General features: G+C 38.1%; 1 protein-coding gene across 1 annotated transcript in view; it reads right to left on the bottom strand.

Annotated features, from left to right (window-relative positions):
- Positions 1-13,701: 13,701 nt before the first annotated feature.
- The window catches only part of SLC36A4 (solute carrier family 36 member 4), a 79,119-nt gene continuing 69,847 nt past the window's right edge, over positions 13,702-22,973 (bottom strand). The window contains exon 11 of the mRNA XM_036745039.1: positions 13,702-16,938. Within this exon, the coding sequence (XP_036600934.1) occupies positions 16,631-16,938 (308 nt within the window). The 3' untranslated portion in view covers positions 13,702-16,630. The remainder of the gene's footprint in view (positions 16,939-22,973) is intronic.

Raw genomic sequence — 22,973 nt, 5'->3', positions numbered from 1 at the left:
TAGCAACATTCTACGTGAATCCATCTGTTTCCTCAGACTCATAACCTCTAAAAGTCAGGCAGTCTTTGAAGGGTATAATCGAGTACGGTAAAATCTACTCCTAGCCCCCAAAACATCTACCTGGGTTCAATAGCAATAATCTATATCTAATATTCCCCGGGGTAAGTTTTATTTCAAGCGCTAGCCTGATTCCTCAAATCCTTCTTCTTTGTGCAATACTTACGCTACAAATATAACCAGCTTTTCTTTTACAATTCTTAAAATGTGACCTTCTTTCTGATGATAGAAATATCTAGTCTGGGCCCTAGGCTTAGATTCTTCTTTTTCCTCATCTTTTCCCTCATAGACAGGCTGGATTTTTTTTTTTGACTTATTAATTCCTTCTTCATGCCACCCTGAGCAATTCTTTTATTTTTAAAAAAAGTAGTTTCAGAACCCAATTAAGTGTGGATTTATAATTTCAAATATTTAAAATCCATTTTGCTTAAGCTATTTAAAAATGAGCATTAAGTTTTACTCGCCCTCAAGTCACTCCTTGATTTAAACAATGAAGAATATTCACATTGGAAACTGTCTTTGAAATCTTACTGAAGCTGACTTTCGGGGGTCTGCCGCCTTTGAAACTAGAGTGGAAAAAAATCTCCCTTCCTAAAATAGTAAAAAGCAGTCTATATGTAACATTTTTGTCTCCTAAAACACATTCTACAGTTTTGAGGTACCACAAAGAGCCAACATCCACAAACACTTTTGATTCATGGCAGTTTTAGGCTGATTATGTTCTATGCTTATGCCTATGCTTACTTTTCACAGCCACAAGAAAAGTTAGAATGCTCTAGACCAGCACAGAAACACAAAAAAGATATAGAAACACAAATAAACAGGTGCAAGACTGATGGACTCTTGTTAGATATCCCACATGAGTCCTAGTAAGACAAAGAACGTAAGGATTCCTCACTGAATTTGAATAAGCTATCTTTCTATTATGATTTTGGATCTCTAAAAAGATCGTGGTCTCTGGGACTGCCCTGCTGTGTGTTCTGCTAAGGTTTTAATTGTTTTTAAAACAGGATAGTATGAGAACAAGACCTGGAGACTGTCTTTCTCTTTACAGTGATCAAATGTAGATAAAATGAGGAATTGACAGTACAGGACAGACAGGAAGGCATTAAACATCTCTTGCACTTATGGAAATCTCCACCTCCAACATAACACATCCATAGCTACTCTCTCTAGTATAGTATATCCTTCATGGGTGTTTGTGCCTTAAATTTTTTATTTATTTATTTTGCTGTAGTTGTGTGTAGCCTTGCTTGTTAGTGGCCAGTCCGAAGCTCTGTTGAGTTGCTTTATATACTAGTAATTATTTAACCTAAAAGTCAGCAGAACCAATATTAAATCTTTTAAGTGTTGAATTGCAAGAGCTTCTTGACACTAAGTACAAAATTTGTGGCCTTGTGAATGACTTGGATGTGAAATAAACATTACAAAGAAGTCGGAGAAATATCTGTAGTCAACAAATTAGCTAAATCAAATTAGCTGATTCCAGTATCCCTAAAGAGACAGAAATTGAGGAGAATACCTGGAAACTATTTACCATGCCCCCTGCCATAGAAGAGGCAAAGCTCAAGATTCCTGCAAAGGGAGTGATAGTAGGTAAAAAAAAAAAAAAAAAACAAACCAAAAAAACTAATGGTCTACCTCAAGGCACTCTCAAAGTTTATGTATGTGGCCTGATGTCAGAGTGTGTTGATTACAACCAATCCAACATATGATAATAAAATAAAACTGTGTAATAAAATTTAGAAAAGTAGCAATGAAGAGTCTGCAGAGGAGATGTTCTATTCCTTAACTCATTCCAGCCTGAAAGGGAAAGTGTCACTGAAGACAGAAGTATAACTTCCTACTCCCCAGATAGATGACTGAACCAAATCACAAAACTGAAAAGGCTAGAAAAGTATAGGGTCTCCCTTAAAGTTTTAGCTACATCCAGATTCTAGTGATTTCAAAAGACTCTTAGAGAAGCCTAATTGGCTACACAGAGACAGAAGACAATGTCCTGGAAGCTGACCAAGTTGAGGCAGAGTGAAGGCTAACTGCTAGTACACACCTGATGGCCATGAGCAAAAGATGGAACTGATTACACTGGGAGTAAAGACAAAGCAGGGACCATATAAGACAAAAACAGGAGAACTGAATCTGTAGAGAAACTTTTGAGGACAAATCAGGTAGTAACAACAGATGTGTTGTCTGTGAGATATCTCGAATCTAGTCCAATGTTCCCTCTGCTATACCTTTTTTCTTTTGAGTATATTCAGAAGGGAAAGAAAGGAAGAAAAGAAGAAAGAAAGAAAGAAAGAAAGAGAGAGAGAGAGAGAGAGAGAGAGAGAGAGAGAGAGAGAGAGAGATAGAGAGAGAGAGAAAGAAAGAAAGAAAGAAAGAAAGAAAGAAAGAAAGAAAGAAAGAAAGAAAGAAAGAAAGAAAAAGAAAGAAAGAAAGAAAAGAAAGAGAAAGGAAAGAAAGGAGAAAAGAAAGAAGGAAAGAGAGAAAGAGAGAAAGAAAGAAAGAAAAAAGAAAGAAGGAAAGAAAGCAAAGAAGGAAAGAAGGAAAGATCCCAATATACCTGGTCGCAGCCTTTTGTAACTTGTGGCTTTAAATGTTTATTTGCAATTCTATGTTACTGGAAGATTTTTTAAATTAAATGATAAAGAAATTAATAGATTAATAAGGTTTTATTAGTACTTATTACTTACTAGTGAATAATGTAGAATATACATATATCTTTGTAGGAATAGTCACTGCATTGAGCTCAATACTATAATGCTTTTTTTAAAAAGTTAATTCCTTTTTTTGGCAGCTAGAGAATATGTTCCTCTTGCCCGCAGCAGTACCCACCCCCCCATCCCCTGCCCCGCCACACAACCACAAGTTTCTGTTTCCAGTAAGCTTCATAGGCTTGTAGTAACAACGTCTTAAGACATCACTAAAAGATACTTCTGAAAAAATTCACAGATAGATAGACATGAGCTCTCACTCAATAAAATATTAAATCCAGTAGTTATCCCACCCTAGAAATGCCCCATTAGGTCCCCAATAGGCCCAGCAGCTCAATATTGCAAATCAACCTACTTCCCTGTTCTTGTTATACTCCTCTAGTCCTGTAAATGCTATGAATAATCATTAGTATAATGAATATGTATTAATCTTATGAATATAGTTCCTCTTTTTTATCTTAAAAGTAAACTCTGTAAATCATCCATTTGTCACTAATTACTGAGAGATTTGTTATTGTTGTTGTTGTTGAGTCATTTCAGTCATGTCTGACTCTTTGTTACTCCGTCTGGAGTTTTCTTAGCAAAGATACTAAAATGGCTTGCCATTTCCTTCTCCAGTTCATTTTACAGATGAGTCAAATAGGGTTGTGTCCAGTGTCACACAGCTCGTTAAGTGTCTGAGGTCAGATTAGACCTCAGATCTTCTTGTTCCAAATCCACTATTCTAGCCACTGTGCCACCTAGATGATATCCTAAATCTTAAATTCTGTAATTCTAAGACTCAGCAAATTCTCAAGATTTTCAGATCCACTTTTTTTCTAAAGCCTGAGTCTCCTTCTCTTGCCCAGGTTGGAAGCGAGGCAGCCACTCATAGGCTGGATCCCACTACTAATCATCACAGAAGCTTTGACCTGCTCCATTTTGGACCGGAACTACTCCCTTCCAGAGGCAGCCTGGTGGACACCACCTGGGGTTCACTATATTGATTCTACATTTAGTGTGGACACTCAATAGGTTTAGCCTTAGCTCAGAACTCCTGATCTCAAGCAATCCACTAGCCTCAGTCTCCTCAGAAAAAGGGATTACAGGCATGTTCTACCATGTTTGGCTAGATCTCTCTAATGCGTGTATGTGTGTATATGTATATGTGTAGGTGTGTGTGTGTATGAAACGCCACAGGATTTTCGCTACATGAGATTGTTTAAAGTCAGAATTCTTCATAGGTAGAAGAGGAGAGACAATGTCAAGACCAAAAATGCCCTGGATAGCTCTAAAAGTTGAGAGTTAACACAGCTCATACTTATGAAAGATCTAAATGTGGGCAGCACTTGTGAGCATGGGTTATTAGACTACATCCTCCAAAGTCTTCTGAAGACGACCTGATGGGTGATAAGTACATCATTATTTTATAATTTGATTCATTATGACTGCACAGGAAATCTAAATTGAGGCAGATGCTATTTTTCCCTTCCAAAAGAACAACAGTCTTAAAATCAAAGCTCCTAATAAGACAAAAAGGAACTAATGGGTCTCTGTACAGTGTGTTCAGAGACGTAAGAGCTAATTAAATGATATTTCAATCCTTCTATACTTCAAACCCATAGCCATAGTCATTCTTGTAACATGATCAAGTTTCTGAAGCTCCACCAACAAAGATTTTTATTTGCAATTTGGAAATAACCTTTTGGGGGAGGGGAAAAAGAATTTTTGTTTTTAAAAGCTTTTGCTTTTTTTAAAATTTTTAAGTGGCTTTGGTTTTACTTCCCCACACTTTGTTGGTAAGCCAGAACCTTGTCTCCATGACAATAATAATGGTGATGACAAAGCATTTGTCAAGTGCTTATGTGCCAGGCACTGAGCTAAGTATTGGGGCTACAAATAGAAGCAAGCAACACAATCCTTGCCCTCAAGTAACCTACATTCTAATGGGGGAGAACCATAAAGAGAAGGCAAACCAGATTTGGAAATGACCAGGAAGTTACATGGAAATCTAGTTCCAGACAAAATAACACAAAAGCTAAAGGTGTATGAGGTAGGAGTGGGAGGCAGTGGGTAGACGTGTGGTGGGAGCCTAGGGTCCCAAGGTCTAAGGGGAAGAGGATTAAGAGGATGGTTAGAGTTGGAGCACCTAAGTGGTGCAGTGAATAGAACACTGGACTTTGAATCAGGAAGATATGAGTTCAAATTTGGCCTCAGACCCTGACTAGCTGTGTGACCCCAGGTGAGTCACTTAACCCTGTTTGCCTCAGTTTCTTCATCTGTAAAATGAGCTGGAGAAGGAAATGGCAAGCCGCTCCAGTATCTTTGCTAAGAAAATCCCAAATGGGGTCATGAAGAATCAGACACGATTGAACAACAACAAAGAGTTCAACCAATATGGCTTGGAAGTAGCTGGGAAATGACCCAGAGACCTGATTCCTGCCAAAGTAAGGTGAGGACTCACCTAGAAATCTGAACAAGGTGCACCAGCTTATGTCTCACTACTATGACTGATGTTGTGAGGAATATTAAAAAGACGGTCCTTGCCATCAAGGAACTTAAAATTTACAATTTTCCTAATGTAATACAAGGAAAATTAGGAACCCCTGAGTAACCCCTAGCTACTGACAAGCCCCCCCAGAAAGAATGGATTCAGATATCTTTGGTATTTAGCAAACCCCCTGGGACTCCATGGCTCCTTCCTGAAATGTCAATAGATAGGACCATCCCACTGAGAGATAACCTGGCAGATCCTGTCTAGCAGATATCCCTGAGACTCCTTGGTTCCTTCCTGGAATGTCAATAGATAGGACCATCCCACTGAGAGATAACTTGATAGACCCTTCCTGGGAGATATCCCTGGGACTCTGTGACTCCACCAAGGAATGTAAATGAGATTATCCCACTAGTACGATAACCTGACTGAATCTTTTGATCAGCCAGGACCTTTGTTCCTCTTCCCCCCTACTCTGTACCCCCATATCCTATATAAGCCAAGCCATCACCCCAACACATTTGCCATTGATTTGTGGTGCCGTACCCCGATGGCCGCCGGCTAATAAATTCTCCACTTAAAACTTATACTCTGTGGTGTGTCTTGCTCGCTTCTGGTACAACACTAAGAGTTGCTTAAAAAAAAAAGAGAGGAGAAATATCACAAAAACAAAATGAAGTAACAGATTAAAAGTTGTATAAGGTACCACCCGGATAAAACTCTGAGCCTTCATATATTGTGTTCTAGTGAACAACACTGACTTGACTACAAAATTCCTTGTTGGTCTGAAGATGGGGGTGGCATGCGGGCTGGGATGGTGGGAGCGGTGGTGGGGAATAGACCTATGATTTAATCAGTGTAGAGAGCTCCCTCTACCAGTTCCAGCTGGGCAACTCAGCTCCTCTCTCGTCAGATCTCACAGTCTCTCACATCTTTCAGTCTTAGAGAGTTGCCTGAGGCAACCGAGGGGTCAAGTGATTTGCCCAGAGTGACAATAGGTTTTAGAGATGGGATTTTAAACCCAAATCTTCCCGACTTCAAGGTCAATCCTGTATCTGCTATACTCCATTGCTTTCCTTTAAGACATTGTGGATGTATTGTTTGTTGAGATTATACTTTTCCTTACAGTCACAGAATTGCAGAATGTTAGAGCTGGAAAAAGTCTCAGAGGTCATTCTAGTCTAACTCCCTCATTTTGCAAATGAGGAAACTGGGGGCCAGGGAAGGAAAGTGTCTAAATTAATGGCTTTCTTATAATGCTGAATATTAATTCATCCTCAGACTCAACTTTAAATATGAGTGATTTTTGTTTCAGGGTTCCATCACCACACATTTCCTAAAGTTTAAAAAGGAGGAGTATGTTCAGCAACTGTGTGTCAAACCTCTTGGTCTACATGGCCTCCAAGGAGTCAAATACAAAGCTATGGATCTTTATCCCCACCCAAAAAAAGCTATGGATCTTTATCCCCACCCAAAAGCTCTCCACTGGTAGTACTCCTATAGCCTAAATTTATTTCCCAAAACTGGGACTAGCTTGGAACTATGACCAGGATCCTGCTCCCTTGTGACTGACCATAAATGCTCCACTCCTCTCCACCTGGATCTGTGACACAGAACTGTGAGCAATAGAGTTGCCATTCAGCACCAGCTATACCTAGTGTCAGCAAAGGGTCCCCTGTAATCTCTTTCTGACCAGTTGTCCAACCCCCTTACCATCTCTGGGCTGAGAGCTCTCAAAGCTGCTGCTGCTGCCACAGTTGCCACTGGTGCCAGTACTCTAGAGAGTCCTCCATCCATGTCACAGACTTTTCCTGTTGTTCTCATAAGTTTTCTTAGGCTGGAAAAATATCTCATGCTGATCTTTTGTTGGCTCTACTACTCCAAAATTTGATTTGAAGCATTATTTTAAAATTGTTTGGAGGGGAATGTTGAGAGAGCTCAGCTAGGTTGCTGCCTCTAATCTGTCACCTTGGCTCCACCTCATCCCTAGGTTTCTTTTATTAGGAAGAGTTGTAGATACTCATAACAGCTGAGAAAAGCACCAAATAGAAGACTTCTGCTAAGGGCAACAGTGAGCACACAGAACATGTGTGTAGGAAAGAGATCATTCTGCTGCTGGAAAGGTTAATAAGTGACAACAAGAAATGCTAATCAAGGTCAATCACCTTCTTCATTGTAGGACTGTGTCTCTGCAGTTGGGTAAGCCATCTCCCATTCCTAAATATTTCTTCCTTATGCCCAATTCATCTGAATCCTTACCTAGTTCAAGGCTCAGCTCACATATGACTTCGTCTAGGAAGCCTTTCCTGATATCCCAACGATTCATGCTATATCTCCTCAAATATCCCTAGAACTCCTTGATCTCTTCTTTACCGATTACTCTATATTGTACTGATTTGTATTCATGTTGTCTCTTCCTCTCCTCACCTCTGCTCCCATGTAAATTTCTTGACAAGAAGTTTGGTTTTGTATTCTCAGCACCAAGTATAGTGCCTGACACATACTAAGTACTTGTTTATTTTCTTAGTATATTTTGGGAGGAAGAGCTGATTCTTTTTACTAAAACTTACCTCTAATGTGTGTGTGTGTGTGTATGTGTGTGTGTGTTGGCTGATGGGGAGTTGGTGAGAATTTCTTGGAAACCCCATTGGAAAGATTTTTTTTTCAAGATTTCTGGTTTGGGGTTCAAACCAAGAAAAGTGTATGCTGCTCCATGCACTTGAGACAAGGACTACATATCAATTTAATGTCTTTTGTAGGTTGTGGTTTTGCTCTAACACTTATTCTTCATAGGGACAGGGACTGGACCGATGATTTCATTAAACTAAGTAATCTAATCTTCTAAAGTTAAGTTTCCCCTTCTGACAGCTGGGAGGATGGGAGTTGAACACTAGTTTATCAACCACCAAGCACAAGTTCCTCTTTCCCAGTCCCAGTTCCCTTTTTCTCCTGACCCTTTGAAGCAAGTTCCCCTTTCTACAAGCTGAGAAATCATGTCAATTGATGGGGGGGGGGGGGGTGCGGTTAGAATATATTTGTGATTTCAAAATACAACAGAAGCAAAGCAAATATTTCTAGGGTAGAAATAAGAAAGTCAAACTAGTCAGGTGACTTGCCGTGTCCAATTAAATTATGTTCAAAACAAATTTCTATATTTTTATTCCTCTTTTTTGTTACAAAAATCAGTTCTGTAAATCACTCAGAGTGTCTGACCTTGGAGGAGTCAGGTGACCTGATTTGATATGCAAATACTGGCTTTGAAAGTTAAATCACATATGGTTCAGTGACTTTGTCCTCAGTTTCCCTATTATTCCAATTAATTTTTAAAATTAATTTTTAGTTTTCAACATTCACTTCCATAAGATTTTGAGTTCTAAATTTTCTCCCCCTCCCTCCCAACCCCCCTCCTCAAGATGGCATGCAATATGATATAGGCTATATATATATACATTGATATTAAACATATTTTCATATTAGTCATGTTGTAAAGAATTAGAACCAATGGGAGAAACCATGAGAAAGAACAAAAAAGAGAAAGAGAGAGCAAATAGTATGCTTCGATCTGCATTCAGACTCCATAGTTCTTTTTCTGGATGTGGACAGCATTTTCCATCATGCATCTTTTGGAGTTGTCTTAGATCCTTGCATTGTTGGGAAGAGTCAAGTGTATCAAAGTTAGTCATTGCACAATGTTGCTGTTACTGTGTACAATGTTTCCTGGTTCTGCTCACTTCACTCAGCATCAATTCATGTAAGTCTTTCCAGATTTTTCTGAAGTCCACCTGTTCATCATTTTTTATGGAACAATAGTATTCCATTACATTCATATGCCACAACTTGTTCAGCCATTCCCCAATTGATGGGCATCCCCTCAATTTCCAATTCTTGGCCACCACAAAAAGAGCTGCTGTAAATATTTTTGTACTTGTGGGTCATTTTCCCATTTTTATGATTTCTTTGGGATACAGACCTAGAAGTGGTACTGTGGGTCAAAGGACATGCATATTTTTATAGCCCATTGGGCATGGTTCCCAATTGCTCTCCAAAATGGTTGGATCAGTTCATGACTCCAACAATGCATTAGTGTTTCAACTTTTCCCACATCTTCTGTAACACTTATCATTTTCCTGTTTTGTCATGTTAGCCAATGTGATAGGTGTGATCTGGTACCTCAAAGCTGTTTTGATTTGCATTTCTTCTAATCAATAGTGATTTAGAGCATTTTTTCATATGACTATAGATACCTTTAATTTCTTCATCTGAAAACTGCCTGTTCATATCCTTTGACCATTTGTCATTTGGGGAATGACTTATATTTGTATAAATTCAATTCGGTTCTCTATATATTTTAGAAATCAGGTCTTTATCAGAGACACTGGCTATAAAAATTGTTTCCCAGCTTTCTGCTTTCCTTCTAATCTTGGTTATATTGGCTTTGTGCAAAAATTTTTCAATTTGATGTAATTAAAATCATCCATCTTGCATTTCATGTTCTCTTTCCTCTTGTTTGGCCATAAATTCTTCCATTCTCCATAAATCTGACAGGTGAACTATTCCTTGCTCTCCTAGTTTGCTTATAGTATCTGCATTTATATCTGAATCATGTGCTCACTTTGACTTTATCTTACTTTAGTATAAGATGTTGGTCTATGACTAGTTTCTGCCATACCGTTTTCCAGTTTCCCCAGCAATTTTTGTTAAATAGTGAGTTCTTATCCCAGAAGCTGGAGTCTTTGGGTTTATCAAAGAGTAGATTACTATAGTCATTGATTACTATGTCTTGTGTACCTAACCTATCCACTGATCCACCACTGTATTTCTTAGCCACCACCAAGTAGTTTTGATGATTGCTGCTTTATAATACAATTTAAGATCTGGTGTATTTTTTATTAATTCCCCTGATGTTCTGGACCTTTCCCTCTTCCAGATGAATTATTTTTTCTAGCTCTATAAAATAATTTTTGGTAGTTTGATTGGTATGGCACTGATTGAGTAAATTTATTTAGGTAGAACTGTCATTTTTATCATATTAGCTCGGCCTGCCCATGAGCAACTGATATTCTTCCAATTTGGATCTGACTTTATTTGTGTGAAAAGTGTTTTGTAATTGTGTCATAAAGTTCTTGGGTTTGTCTTGGCAGGTCGGCTCCCAAATATTTTATGATGTTTACAGTATCAGTTAATTTTAACTGGGGTTTATAGTATAATTGGGACAAATTACACAGGATGAAAAGGCATGGACAGGTTGTGATCTGCATTAGAGGAGAATGAATCTGCACAAGTGAGATTAGAGACCAATTGAAATGTCAAAGTAAAGATAATACTAACAGTAATATTGTACACAAGCACAGGAAAGGATCTTCTCTCCTGCTTGGTGGCTGGAGAAGGGGAGAAAGGAATTCTGCATCCAGTTGCTTCTATTGTAGCAGAGCTAGGATTGTACCACTTATGAAGCAGCAACAATAGCTTGATCCCATTCTAAAACAGAGCGGAAATATTAAAGGGGGGTGTAGTAGCCATTTAGATTTGAAGATCTCTCCCACCCATTAAATTGGCCATGTGACCTGCTTATGTCACAGGAAGCCTAAGTCACTTGTGGTGGCAGGAGCTTCCTGACAGGAGAAGGATGTTATGTCACAGGAAATGCAGAGAAAGAGCAGTTATGGCTGCTATCATGATAGTTAGAACTGAACAGGCTGACTTAGCTGTGCTGTGAGTTTGTGTTTGGGGAAGATCCCAGCAGGGGGTCGGAGAGGTTTTGGGATGATGAGGCTCCGGGTTGTGATATTGTGTATTGAATGCTTTACTGCTGTGATAGATTGGATAAATGGCTTGTGGGATATGGTTCTCTGGTGTCTGAATAAATGGTTTACTTCTTCTACCTTCTATGTAGAGAGTCTTGTATACTTTGCGATACAGAACTACGTAGGCATTTTGACAATTATCTACATTGTTATTATTGCCTTACTGATACAGGGGGTGAGGGAGACAAGGGAAGGACAACTTGCATAAATCATTTCTGCAGCCCAGAAACCTGTGTAGATATGTTCCCTCTGCATTCACCAGGGAAAACCAGCAGACACGTAACAGGAACTAGTGTCTTAAACATATGTTCCCTTCACTTTCAAGTAAGGCCAGTTTTTAAATTTTAGATGTCCACTAAGTCTTATATTACTGTCATTTTCAGGCATCTTATTTAGCAGTGCCCTTAAATAAAAGATGAGGCAATAAAAAAGTACATTACCCAGCAAATAATGATGTTATCTTTATTGAAATTCCAAAAAGTTACAGAACACACATAAATTCTCTTCCTTCACATCCAACCACTGACTAAGAAGAAATTTAAGGGGAAAAAAGCACTGGCTTCAGAAAAATGATTTGATCTAGAACCATAAAAAATTAGCAATTGAGATTAATTTCCTTAAAATTTGATACAGCTGCATTTTCCATTTTTCATTAGGGAAATTGTCAACATAATTTTTGGTTATTAGTTTACAGTGAAACCTTATAATCCTCAATTAAAATAATAAAATCCATATAATATGCAGTGTGGGCACAGAAACTGGCTAATTTTGGCAGGGTCTCTTAAAAATGAGAATGAATTGCCATTTCATTCTTCAGAGGAGTTTGGAATAGTATCGCCTATCATTTCCTTGGCATGGTTTTCTTTTACATTGTCTCATTTAGAGGCCGGACATATTCATAAATTTATTTTCATAGTGACTTGACAGAAGCTCGGTGGCATATGCCAAAGAGATCACATATTCTACGACAAGATAGCAATTATGATGCTAAAACCTTTGCATACTCATCACTATCATGCTAGAAGCCATTAACAACAGTTTCTCCAACTGAGATGTAAAGAAGTTCCAAAGGGATCAGGAGACAGGAGCTGCACAGCTTGACATCTTTAATTCTATGTTCTCATCTCTACTCTTTACTTTTCCATAGTTTTTCAATAGTTAACATTTGCTGACCCAATACATGCATATCACTATTCCAATTTATTTATCATTTATGATAATTTATTTTATTTAATGTTATTTATTTATTGAACCAGCTTTCCCCATTAGTGTTACTTTTTCTAAGTGGTCAAAAGAAAGATGGAACTGTTACACACGACCTAACAGTGTTGGCAAATGGAATAATTTTGCAAATTTATAAAGTTCTGTTTGCAGTTTTTGTGAAGGACAATAATTTATTAGTTTAGAAATGAACCTATGGTGAATATTGAGTAAGGCTAGGCCCCTGTTACAATTTGTACAAGTCTCACAGATCTAGGAAATTTAACCACACTGTCTATAGAGGAAGTAATGACTCTAATGAAGATGGAGACTTTCATGAGGAAAAGAATTATAAAAATGACCCTGAGAACTGAATTTACTAATATTTGTGTAGGATGTGATCATCAACTTGGTCTGATGGTCAAGCCATAATATTCCTAATTCCTAATTTCCATAATTTTAATAATGTAGAATTCTGCTTAACTTTTTCTTTTCCCTTTAAGAGGACAGGAATGATAAAGAATATAGTAAGAAAAGGGAAAGTCTCTGAGTAAAACTATTTGAGAACCAGTTTTAAAGTAAATGTAATGTTCTAGAAGGCCTAATTTGGAAATCAGTGATACCTATGTGGATGTGTAGAGTTAGTCTGATTAGCTCTTTCACCCAGAAGGGGAAGAGGACATGTAGATACAGCCAGCTAGAGTGACTGATGAATAACTAAGTGTAGACTCCAAAGGAATTATAACAATCCCTGGGTTTTAGTTTGTTTGACCTACTTACGTTTGTACTATTCAGAGGCAGCTAGAGTTTGCTTACCCTAGTGCAGCCAGCCCCCTTTGTCCGAAATGCCCAGATGTTAGGGTGCTATTGAGTTTTATATTGGGGTAGACAGCTTCCTAGATACTGCCTACTACCTGTGGCTTAGCCACCTACATGTCTGGCTTCATTTCTCCAAACTAGGACAAAGGAATTAAAACAGAAGGCATACAGGTCTTGCACCCTTTCTGTACGAGTACATCTACTAAGCTGGTTTGTAATACTATCAGTAAACAGCATTAGTTAAATCAAGTTAGTGTGAGGCTTTTTCTGTTTCTTTAATTCCCCCAAACCGGAATACCTAAGTTAATCACCACTTATCTGGAATGAGGCAATACTCTAAGGGATTGAGTCACAATAATAGATCTGGAGAAAACCTTAAAGAGTCTCAGGTCCAATCCCATCACTTTTTCTGATAACGAAGCTAGAACCTAGAGGGGTAAAGTGACTTACCCCAAATTCACACACCCACTAAGTGTGTGCTAGGACTAGGACCTGGGTTCTCCTCACCATTATTCTAGGTTTTTTCCCCATTACTCTATGCTACCCAAAGGTTAAATGATTTAATCTCTGTGGCAGTCCAAGTTTCCACATGACTGAACATGGCACTTCAGCAGAACATGAATCTTCAACATGATACATGAAAGGCCAAAACAACTTTAATCCAAGGGGTGATATACAGGAGACAATGGATACAAATGGATTTGGCACATGTATTCATTCATACTCTCACAGCACCTGTAAAAGCAGCAGTGAATACCAACAAACAAGAGAAATCTTCACAGAAAAAATTTATCTAGAAAGTCTTTGTCAATCATCCAAACTGAAATTTTCACAGAAAAAACTAACATCACCATCCAATAAATTCCATTGTAAAGAATACACCTTTGTTACAAACATGTCTGCCTACTCCCACCTTTTCTTTTCCCTAGACCTGTGAGTTCATTGGTGTAGTGAGTTCATAGGTATAGTGTAGGGAATCCTAAAGGAGGAAACTGCATTTACCAGTGCTCACCAGCAACTTAAAGAGTCTGACTGAGTTGCCTAGAGTCAGGTAATGAGTGTCAAAAGTAGGACTTGAATTCAGGTCTTCCTGACTGTGAGACTGGCTCTCTACTGCCTATAACACTGTCTTTCTCATCGCCTACCTTCAATAAATAATGCACTGCTATTTTATATCTTCATTGGACAAAGATATTTCTTGATAACCTTCTTACTCTTTAGACTCCCTATTTGTTTGCTTTTTACATTTAAAACACTGGGTAATTTAGAGGACTTCATAATGGAATATTTAATCAACAAAAACTCTTCATCTATGGGTGCCTGATGAAACTGTGTATAATTTTTGTATGTGCTGAATTAGAAAATAACTTATTGCTGGAAGTTTTGTTTCTTGATCAGAAAAATACCCAAGGAATGGGATAAATGCTTAATAATTAAAAGAGCCGAACTGTGTTAGAATTATCTATTTTCAGAAAGCAAATAGTAAATACCTAACGTTAACTTACATTTAAAATGGATGAAAAGTAGTGGTTTTCTAGTTACCTATAGTAATATTTATAAAAATTAGCTTTTTCATAACAATAACAGAACCTACTTTACGTTAAAGTTTGTTTTATTTTAGCCTTTAAGCTCTCATTTTAAAATGATTTAAGTTTCAATGTAGTGCCCTCAATATAAAATATAAGCACAACAAACTATTATTTGATGATCATAATACAATTATAAATACAGTATCTCATGAATAGCTATCAAAATAAGAATCTGATGTGTGTAGTGTGGTACTTGCCAAGACACTAATATGAGTAAACAGTCCCTAAGCCATGTCAAACTTATAAAAAATAAATCAAGATGAAGTAAATGCACCATTATTGTGATTTTGATAGCTCCTTAAATACCGCTATTCCATCACAGAGTATTTGCTTCTGTGACAAAAAGCATAAAACCTTTTAAAGCATGAACCACACAAACCAAGAAGATCATCATCTTTTTCATGCTCTGTAATCATATTCTATCCTTCAATTTTCATCTTCTATGTAAATTGATGTTTTTAAATGTCTTTCATAAACAAGGCTTACAAGTTATCAAGTAGGGGAAAGCATTTCTTTTTCTTTATCTCCTAAGTTTCAGAAAATACTTGATTTGATTCTTTTTTTCCTATAAATGACTACTTTAGCAAGAATACATCCTTGTGTGATTGCTTTGTTCTTCATATTCCAGTAAATGAAAGCATGGGATCCAGCCAGGTAGAGAGTTTGGAAAAAGTCCAGGGACACTGGAAGTCCTATCAGCTGCTACAAGATGAGGCAGATGCATGAGTAAGGAAGGGCCAGCCTTAAATGCTGCAAATTGTTCTAGCACTCTCCAAGAGGAGCAAAGGAAGAAGACAGAAGTCCCTAGGTACAGAAGCCCTGAAGAAGCAACGGCAGACTCCAGAGAGGGACAATGACCACAGAAGCTGGCAGAGTGTAACTGGAATGACTGTGTTACCCAGCAATCATACCGTCTAAGGGATGCAGCAAATGAAGAGTTATGGACTGGATTTTTCCCCTTAATCATTCTCTGAGTTGCCAAAATTTAGGCCTTTCAGACTGCCTTGAAATTCTCTCCAGCAAAGGCCAAGTTATGCTTAGAAGAAAATAATTCAAGAAGTGGATAGAGCTACATGTGCTCATTTCTGTTTCAGAGAAGAGAGCGGACACACATTATTGCCTTCCTACACACACAGGAAAGAAGATAGTTTTCATCTGAAGGTACAGGAATCTCCTATTGGAAATAGTTGGATATGGGAATGTTGTTATTAAATTAATATTCAGGTTAAATAAGAATCTTAAAAATAGACTAAAATAAATATAATTCTTACTCCAATGATCCACTTATATTATTACTACTGATTAATGATAACTTTGATAATTCAGAAGGCATTTCAGGATTTTATTGGGAAGTCATTATTATTATTATGAATAATAATTATAAAGAACTATAGCAGGAATTTTATATGTATATAAATATGCTTTTTGACTGCTTGAATTTTGGACAAATTGGAGTTCACTGTGTTTTTTAGCTGATTAATAGTATATAAATAATAAAAATAAAATCATAATCTTTTACATTCTTTACAATGTATGTGCTAATATCCACCCTGAAGTTTGGGGGAAGATATTTTTTCTTCTAGGTTAACTTTTAAGATATTTATTATTAAAGTCTTATTATTCCCAGAGACAGGATAACAGCCAAGCATGGAATGGCCTATCTCCTAAATAGAAAAAAAAAAAGTCTGGCTTGAAAGGCTTCTGGATGAGGTAGGGTATAACAAAAGAAGGAAAAAAGGTACAGTAACTTCTAGATCTTTTGATTTTCTTTGAAACTGTTGAGACTGAATGGTATGTTTTCACCACGGTAAATAATTTTAATATAATGTTACTAATAAAGAATGGCAACTTATTACATTAAGTATAATATTGAAAAAACATAAAAAAAGTTTTAAAAATATGTTCTCCTACTTTTCATCTTATACTACATTTTCACAGTTAAATAAAGAGTAGAAGGTATGCAATCCTATCACACTACTTGAAACCAGATGCCACATAGGTTGAATTTAGACTTACAGCTGGACCTTGTGTAGCATTAGGCAATAGTGTGGTAGCAGGATAAATAATTTCTTCAATAGACACATAAGTGCCTATTAAGAAACCAGCAATTCCAATGAATAATATCAAGATATCTTTGAGAATCATCCACAGGCTGAAACTTTCCTTGTAAAATATAAGAATTTCAACTAAAGGTGGCAGAATTAGTGCCAATGTACTACTGCTCACAGCTCCAACGAGGGAAATCACTATATCCAAACGAGGAATCAGGATTGCTACGAGACCTATAAGGAGAACAGAAAACATGGGCATGAATGAATGAACATCAAAATAGATACTTTCAGGTCAGTCAGAAAAAAACCAACATTAAATGAGGGCTTCTTGAAAAAGAATCCTAAATTAAACCAGGATGTGGATTTCATCAAACTGGCTAGGCTGTTACCTTAGGAAATAAAGGGCTTTCATATTTTACTTTGAAGCTCTAAGTGAAAGACAAAAATGAGATCGACATCTCTTGAATTAGAGCAGCAATGCTGTTCTTATTTTATAGATGGGGAAAGATAAGGCTCTGACTGATCAAATACTTTGCCCAAAGTCACACCACATAATGGCAGAACCAGGAGTAGGCCCCAGTGTTCCAGCCTGAATCTAGTAGCTTTCTACTATGCTATACTGCTCCTCATATCTAAGCAAAAACTAATTTTCCCCATTTATCCTTTTCGTCTACTTTCACCCCATCCCTCCTCATAAGTATTTTGCTTCTGACCACTGCCTCCCCCAATAAACCCTCCTTTCTCTTATCTACTCCCTATCTATCTCCCTACTTCTCTTATCTACTTTCCCCTACTTCCCTGTAGGTTAAGATAGACTTTTATGCCCAGTTGAGTGTGTATGTTATTCTCTCTTTGAGCTAATTCCTCTCCCCCAATTCCCCCTCCACTGTAAAAGTTCTTTCATGCCTCTTTTATGTAAGATAATTCTACCTCTCCCTTCCTCCTTCTGTCAGTGTATCCCTCTTTTTCACTCCTTAATTTAATTTTTGGGGGCTATTATCCCAACATGGTCAACTCACACCCATGCCCTCTATGTATAGTCTTTCTAACTTCCCTAATAATGATAAAGTTCTTAGAAGTAACAAATATCATCTTCCAATGTTGGAATGTAAGCAGTTTAACCTTGTGGAATCCCTTATGATTTTTCTTTCCTGTTTATCTTTTTATGCTTCTCTTGAGTCTTGTATTTGAAATTCAAATTTTCTATTCAGCTCTGGTCTTTTCATCAGGAATGCTCAAAAGTCCTCTATTTCATGAAATATCCATTTCTTTCCCTGAAGGATTATATTCAAGTTTTGCTGGGTAGGTGATTCTTGGTTCTAATCATAGTTCCTCTGCCCTGTGTGATATCATAATCCAAGACCTTCAATCCTTTAATACAGAAGTTGTGAAATCTTAAGTCATTGTGACTGCAGCTCCATGATATTTCAATGATTTCTTTCTGGCTGCTTGCAATATTTTTTCCTTGTCCTGGGAGCTCTGTAATTTGGCTATAATAATTCTGGGAGTTTTCATTTTTGGATCTCTTTCAGGAAGTGAGGTGATCAGTGGATTCTTTCGATTTCTATTATACCCTCTTGTTCTAGGATATTAGGGCATTTTCCCTTGACAATTTTTTGAAACATGTCTAGGCTCTTTTCATCATAGCTTTCAAGTAAGCCAAGAATTCTTAAATTCTCTCTTCTGAATCTACTTTTCTAGGTTATTTTTTCCAATGAGATATTTCATGTTTCTATTTTTTCATTCTTTTGATTTTGTTTTATTGTTTCTTGATGTCTCCTGGAGTCATTAGCTTCTACTTGCCCAAATGTAATTTTCAAAGAATTATTTTCTTCACTGAGTTTTTGTACCTTCTCTTCCATTTGGCCAATTCTACTTTTTTAAGGAGTTCTCTTCAGTGAATTTTTATACATCTTTTTCCATTTGGCTCATCCTGCTTTTGAAGGCATGGGTTCTCTTTAGTGAATTTTTACATGTCTTTTTCCATTTGCTCAATTCTACTTTTTAAGGCATTCTTTTCAGAGGATTTTGTGCCTGTTTTATCATTTGGATTATTCTTTTTTTAATGTGTTATTTTCAGTAATTCTTTTGTACCTCCTTTATCAGGCTGTTGATTTTTCATGATTTTCTTGTATCACTCTCATTCCTTTTGCCACTTTTCCTCTACCTTTCTCATTTGGTTTTTAAATTCCCTTTTGAGCTCTTCTAGGAATTCTTTTTGGTCTTGAAATCTATTCACAATTTTCTTTGAGGTAGGTGCTTTGATTTCATTGTCTTCTTCTGAGTTTGTGTCTGGATCTTCCCTGTCACCCTAGTAACTTTCTTTGGTCAGGTTGTTTTGTTTTGTTAAAGTTGGTCTCTGCTTCTTGGGTGGAGGGGACAGTGTTCTAAATTTCAGGCCTTCACTGCTGCAGCCCTCAGAGCTAGTTCTAGGAGTCTGTAAGCTCCTAGTTCTTCCACAGTGGTATGATTTTTTTTAAAATTAAAATTAAAATTTATTTATTTAACATATTTGGTTTTCAGCATTGATTTTCACAACAGTTTGAATTACAAATTTTCTCCCCATTTCTACCCCCCCCCCACTCCAAGATGGCATATATTCTGGTTGCCCTGTTCCCCAGTCAGCCCTCCCCTCTATCACTCCCCTCCCCTCTCATCCCCTTTTCCCTTCCTTTCTTGTAGGGCAAGATAAATTTCTATGCCCCATTGCCTGTGTATCTTGTTTTTTAGTTGCATGCAAAAACTTTTTTTTGTTGTTGTTTTTGAACATCTGTTTTTAAAACTTTGAGTTCCAAATTCTCTTCCCTCTTCCCTTCCCACCCACCCTCCCTAAGAAGTCAAGCAATTCAACCTAGGCCACACGTGTATCATTAGGTATAACCCTTCCACAATACTCATGTTGTGAAAGACTAACTACATTTTGCTCCTTCCCAACCCATCCCGCTTTATTGAATTTTCTCCCTTGACCCTGTCCCCTTTTGAAAGTGTTTTTTTGATTACCTCCACCCCATCTGCCCTCCCCACCCCCATCTTCCCCCTCCTTTTATTTTTTTTTATCTTCCTCCCTCTTCTTTCCTGTGGGGTAAGATACCCAACTGAGTATGTATGGTATTCCCTCCTCAGGCCAAATCTGATGAGAGCAAGGTTCACTCATTCCCCCCTCACCTGCCCTCTCCCCTCCTCCCACAGAACTTCTTCCTCTTGCCACCTTTATGCAAGATAGTCCACCCCATTCTATCTCTCCCTATCTCCCTCTCTCAGTATGTTGCTCTCTCATCCCTTAATTTCATTTTATTTCTCTTAGATATCTTCCCTTCATCTTCAACTCACCCTGTGTCTGCTCTCTTTTACATATATATATACACACACACATATATATACATATATACATACATACATATACACATAGATATATACATACATACACATTCACTTCTATATATACATAAACATATATACATATATATATGTGTGTGTATATATATATATGCATATTCCCTTCATCTACCCTAATACTGAGATCTCATGAATCATACACATCATCTTTCCATGTAGGAATGTAAACAAAACAGTTCAACTTTAGTAAGTCCCTTGCAATTTCTGTTTCTTGATTACCTTTTCATGTTTCTCTTGATTCTTGAGTTTGAAAGTCAAATTTTCTATTCACTTCTGGTCTTTTCACTGAGAAAACTTGAAAGTCCTCTATTTTATTGAAAATCCATATTTTGCCTTGGAACATGATACTCAGTTTTGCTGGGTAGGTGATTCTAGGTTTTAATCCTAGCTCCATTGACCTCCGGAATATTGCATTCCAAGCCCTTCAATCTCTTAATGTAGAAGCTGCCAGATCTTGGGTTATTCTGATTGGGTTTCCACAATACTCAAATTGTTTCTTTCCGGCTGCTTGCAGTATTTTCTCCTTGATCTGGGAGCTCTGGAATTTGGCAACAATATTCCTAGGAGATTTCTTTTTGGGATCTATTTGAGGAGGCGATCGATGGATTCTTTCAATTTCTAGTTTGCCCTGTGGCTCTAGAATATCAGGGCAGTTCTCCTTGATAATTTCTTGAAAGATGGTATCTAGATTCTTTTTTTGATCATGGCTTTCAGGTAGTCCAATAATTTTTAAATTATCTCTCCTGGATCTATTTTCCAGGTCAGTGGTTTTTCCAAGGAGATATTTCACATTGTCTTCCATTTTTTCATTCCTTTGGTTCTGTTTTATAATATCCTGATTTCTCATAAAGTCACTAGCTTCCACTTGCTCCAGTCTAATTTTTAAAGTAGTATTTTCTTCAGTGGTCTTTTGGACCTCCTTTTCCCTCTGGCTAATTCTGCCTTTCAAGGCATTCTTCTCCTCATTGGCTTTTTGGAGCTCTTTTGCCATTTGAGTTAATCTATTTTTTTAAGGTGTTGTTTTCTTCCGTGTATTTTTCAGTATTTTTTTGGGTCTCCTTTAGCAAGTCATTGACTTGTTTTTCATGGTTTTCTCGCATCCTTCTCATTTCTCTTCCCAATTTTTCCTCTACTTCTCTAACTTGCTTTTCCAAATCCTTTTTTGAGCTCTTCCATGGCCTAGGACCAGTTCATGTTTTTCTTGGAGGCTTTTGTTGTAGGCTTTATGACTCTGTTGTCTTCTTTAGGCTGTATGTTTTGGTCTTCTTTGTCACCAAAGAAAGAATCCAAAGTCTGAGACTGAATCTGGGTGTGCTTTCGCTGCCTGGCCATATTCCCAACCAACTAACTTGACCCTTGAGTTTTTCAGTGGGGTATGACTGCTTGTAGACTAACGAGTTCTATGTTCCACGTTTGGGGGTGAGGTGCCAGCTCTGTCACCCCTGCACTCCTCCTTCCCCAAGAACCCCCAGCCCGAACTGGGCTTAGATCTTCAGCAGGCTCTTCACTCCTGCTCTGATCCACCACTTAATTCCTCCCACCAGGTGGGCCTGGAGCCGGAAGTAACAACAGCTGTAGCTGCCCCACCTCCGCTGCCTCCGGGGCTGGAAGCCGAACCGCGAACTCCTTCCACTCCCGCAGCTTTTTCCACTAACCTTCTCCACAGTCTTCGGTGTTTGTGGGTTGAGGGGGTCTGGTAACTGCCGCAGCTCACATATTCAGGGCGCTAGGGGCCCCATCCGCCCGACTCCAAGTTTGTTTGTTCCACGCTGCTCAGGCTGGGCTCTGCTCCACTCCGTTCCCAGCTCCCAGCTCCGTGTGGAATAGACCTCACCCAGAGACCATCCAGGCTGTCCTGGGCTGGAGCCCTGCTTCCCTCTGCTGTTCTGTGGGTTCTGCCATTCTAGAATTGGTTCAGAGCCATTTTTTATAGGTTTTTGGAGGGACTCAGTACGGAGCTCATTCTAGTCCCTGCTTACCAGCCGCCATCTTGGCTCCGCCCCACAGTGGTATGATTTAAGGAGAGGTGTTGTCACTGCTCTCCAAGCCTGTGCTCTAATCTGTGAGCAACCACAAGAACTCTTTTCTACCTTGGTATCATGATTAGGGTTCTCACTCTTGCTGCTTCTCCTCACTCAATGAATGAAACCTAGAACTGCATGTGGACAATGTAACACAGTCCTGCACCCAGTGCTAGCAAAAGGACCTTTAATCTCCTTCTGACTAGTTGCCCAACTCCCTTACCGGGCTAAGAACTCCAGAGGCCACTACTGCCACTAATTAAGTCACTCCTCAGGCCTGTTGCTGGCTTGCTGGGGCGTGGCCTATGCTAGGCTGCATTCCACTTCCATCCCAGTGAGACAGATCTTTTCTGCTGACCTTCTAAGTTGTCTTGGGCTAGAAAATTGTTTCATCTTGACCTTTTGTTGGTTCTCCCCCCCAAGAATTTATTTTGAGGCAAAGTTGTTTTAAAGTTGTTTGGAGGGGAATTTGGGAGAGTGCAAGTGAGTCCCTGTCTTTGTTCTGTCATCTTGGTAGAGTAAAGCCGTTCACTTATTTCATAGCATTTGTGAACTCATAATTCCCTCTAATGGTGCAGACTGCCTTGCTTTTTTATACAGTATCAATCTTATCTGTTTTCCATAGATCCTTCCCAGAGTATCTGCCGAATATATTAGAAAACTTCCTTTAAGTCTTATTTATTTTTTTCCTTTTAGTTTTTTAACTGGTGGGTAACTAGTGGAATACTTGGACTGTCTATCTAGATAATTATTCCTTATCTGTACCACATGACCAGCACTTTTCAAATTAAGTACTTCCTAACTGGTACCCCTTATATTATCTTCTTGAATTATTGGAAATATGATGCA

This window comes from Trichosurus vulpecula, chromosome 2, assembly GCF_011100635.1.
Source record: "Trichosurus vulpecula isolate mTriVul1 chromosome 2, mTriVul1.pri, whole genome shotgun sequence".
In the NCBI taxonomy this organism is placed as follows: Eukaryota; Metazoa; Chordata; class Mammalia; order Diprotodontia; family Phalangeridae; genus Trichosurus; species Trichosurus vulpecula.
Note: the sequence above shows the minus strand (reverse complement) of the source record. Positions and strands in the feature narration are given on the sequence as shown.